General features: G+C 34.4%; 1 protein-coding gene across 1 annotated transcript in view; it reads right to left on the bottom strand.

The window, feature by feature from the left end:
- Positions 1-3,035, bottom strand: part of LOC104490169 (poly(A) polymerase alpha) — a 33,699-nt gene that overhangs the window by 15,480 nt on the left and 15,184 nt on the right. Inside the window, exon 12 of the mRNA XM_010132422.1 lies at positions 41-94. Within this exon, the coding sequence (XP_010130724.1) occupies positions 41-94 (54 nt within the window). The remainder of the gene's footprint in view (positions 1-40; positions 95-3,035) is intronic.

Raw genomic sequence — 3,035 nt, 5'->3', positions numbered from 1 at the left:
TTCAGCAGGTTTTGTTTTAAACAGCAAGCATTATACTCACCATTCTAGTCGCTGTTTTTCTGTCGGTGCACTTGCTAGAAGTACAATATAATGCCTTTGGAGATAAAGACAATATGCTATTCTATTTATACTTCTAAAACTAGACATTCAAACCTTAATATTAAAACTGTGCAGTAAGTTCTACATTGCAATCTACAGATTATTAGCTTAAGTATACACCCTATAATAAAATTAAGCGTTGTTAAGTAGACAAAGGGACTGTCTCCCAGGAGTGTGATTAATGGACTTCTCAAAACATTTCACACTTTAGGGACAGTTGCAACTGCACTTTAATACCAGTAACCTTAATAAAAGGCTAGAAATACAGCATTAGCTGAAAAACAGATCAGATATTCCAACCCCTAACGACATCAGGGATTTAGCTAACTACTAGAGATTCCTTGCAAGTAAAAACAACTGTTCACAAGTGTCTATGTATATGTCAGGTGTCTTAGTCACAAAATTATTTCTGAATAGTTAGAGTGGTTAGCACATATTCATTTGTTTCAAGCCAAAAATGCCAGTCAGATGTGGTTTAAAAAGACCTTTTTATCTGCATTTTAGCATTGTCTGAAGACACTTAACTGAACCTTCACAAGGAATGTTTCCTCTGACAGTAATTCTTAAGCTCTCTATATTCCAGGATAATCAGTGTGTACTCACTGTAAGTAAAATTTTAAAGAAAACGTATATAAAACAAGAATGGTATTGTAAACAAAGAAGCCCAAGGAAGGTGGGGTGAGAGATCATTAACTTGAGTTAACTTTTAACTTGAGTTCATAATGAGGGAGGTGGGGAAACCTTACATGTCTACAGTCAGTTTTCAGAATTTTAACTCTTTTAACACCAACTTGGCATTATTCTACACTGATACAGTGTATGTAAGTATTTTCAGAGCAGAGTTTAAACAACAGTAGTTAACATGAGGGATTAGACCACAGCATATATACCTCACAGAAAAAAATGCAAGTTCAGTGACGGTGAAAAATTATAGTGCAAAGAGTCCTCTGATGTTATAGGCCTTCAAATCTTAACAGTAAATCAATGCATCATCAGTAACTACTTGTTTCTCTATGTATTTCAGTTGCAAAATGCTACCTACAGTCCTTTGAATTCAGAGAATGTCAACGAAATAAGAGGACTGGAAAAGAGAGATTTGGAGAAACTTCTTTTCACTTCCGAAGAGGGCATTTTATCTACTTAACACTGCCAACATGAAAAACATAACTGCTTCACAAAAAAAAATGTTAAGTCTTTCCTGTTATGTTACTGAAATCCTTGCTTTATTTACTTTTTCCTAAGCGAAAAAAAAGAATAAAAGAGAATAAGGGTCATTTACTCAAATTCCATATGAGAAGTTACTAATTTCTCATACTTTTTTTTTCTAAGGAGCTCTAGATATGCAACAATCATTCATAAGATTCCTACATCATACACACCACACACACTTACAGAATGTTTCACTTAGTAGGAAAGACAACTTAAACTTTTTACTGTTTTTAACCATGTATGAACTGAAACCAATCTCAAATTTGCAAGTATTTGAAGAAACTAATTTTCCAATGACTTATTAAAAGTAGCTCCTTGAAACACTTCTGAAAATCAATATAAAAAAATAATCTGAATTTGTCAAAGCCTCAACTAGCTGGTAAGCACCTAGGAAAAAAACCCTACATCCTATTAATGAAAATAAATATAATGATTACTATTTTTGCTCAGACAGTACTAGCTGCTAGCTGAAAAATAACAAAAAGATGCAATTTCTTCCCCCCACACCCCCAACTGTTAATCAGCGCTGAGAGGAAACTTGCTACTACCATTTTCAGTAGAACTGAAGTAGCACAAGCTGTTGAAAATTAAGAGTCCCAAGGTCTCACTGCTAAATTTTACAAGGACAAGATTTGTTATTGGTTCTACATTCATAATTTTATCACAGAGAATATGTCTAATTCAGAAGTATCCATTACTTCACGATAAAGGAAAAAATCCTGAAGTTAAGCTTCTACCTCTCAGTGGTGATCTCTAGATGCAGGCTATTATTTTGAAGCATATGGGTTTCATCTTTTTTGTTTGGGTTTTCTTGTTTCATTAGGGTTTAAGAAACTGGTGCTGTTTTTCTTCCACTGTCTTCCTATCAGCATTATGTTTTTGCAAAAATAACCTAATATAGATATTATGGAGTTGTCTTACACCATTAACACCTGTACCCACAAAAAAACCCCGAAGTGTTTTTAAGAGTCATTTTACTGTCTGAAAAAACTGAGAACACCTCAACACATTCATTGTAATTTTTCTTTATTAAACTGCCCAGGATTTTACATTTAAAATTATCCAATGCTTTATCTAAAGTCCTGTCAAGGAGAGTGTTCAAAATACCTTTTAAAAAGGTATGTTTATATTTTACTTATTTAGCAGGATACTTCTTTATAACAGAGAAACAATATGCTAGAGCTCACTAAACGGGTGTTACTTCTCTCATCACCATACTTCCCTCTTGGTTTCAAGCTCTAGTAATTCTGTTCCCATGTAACACTCATACTCATGTTATATCCATTTGAAATTACTCTTGTAATTTCCCTGTAAAACACCATATCCAGTAACCATATCATCTTTGTTACTGTTCCGCGCCCCCTCCCCCCCCCACATTTAAACCTACAAGGGCAGATAATGCATGTTATAACTCCCTAACTCCAACTAACACGAAAAAAAACAGTTTACCCCATTTTCCCTATTTGTAATCTGCTCCTGCCACACAAGTACGCAGTAGCCTTCAGATTTCCTTAGTCACACCTCACTGGAGTTTGTTTATTTTAAACACACCTAACAAGTCAAAACTGTTTATGATGAACCAGAAGTTTAGAAGCTAATTGTCATTTACTGTGATACATATCACTAGGCTTTCAGAGAAGAAAAGTATTTTTAAAGAGTATCTCTGAGTAAGGAACAGATCTTCTCTTATCTGGCAGAGCACTAAACACTGCTTTGCATTTCAGCAG

The sequence above is a fragment of the Buceros rhinoceros genome, unplaced genomic scaffold (assembly GCF_000710305.1).
Source record: "Buceros rhinoceros silvestris isolate BGI_N320 unplaced genomic scaffold, ASM71030v1 scaffold8660, whole genome shotgun sequence".
NCBI lineage: Eukaryota > Metazoa > Chordata > Aves > Bucerotiformes > Bucerotidae > Buceros > Buceros rhinoceros.
The sequence above is the reverse complement of the archived record's forward strand: the minus strand, read 5'-3'. Positions and strand labels throughout refer to the sequence as shown.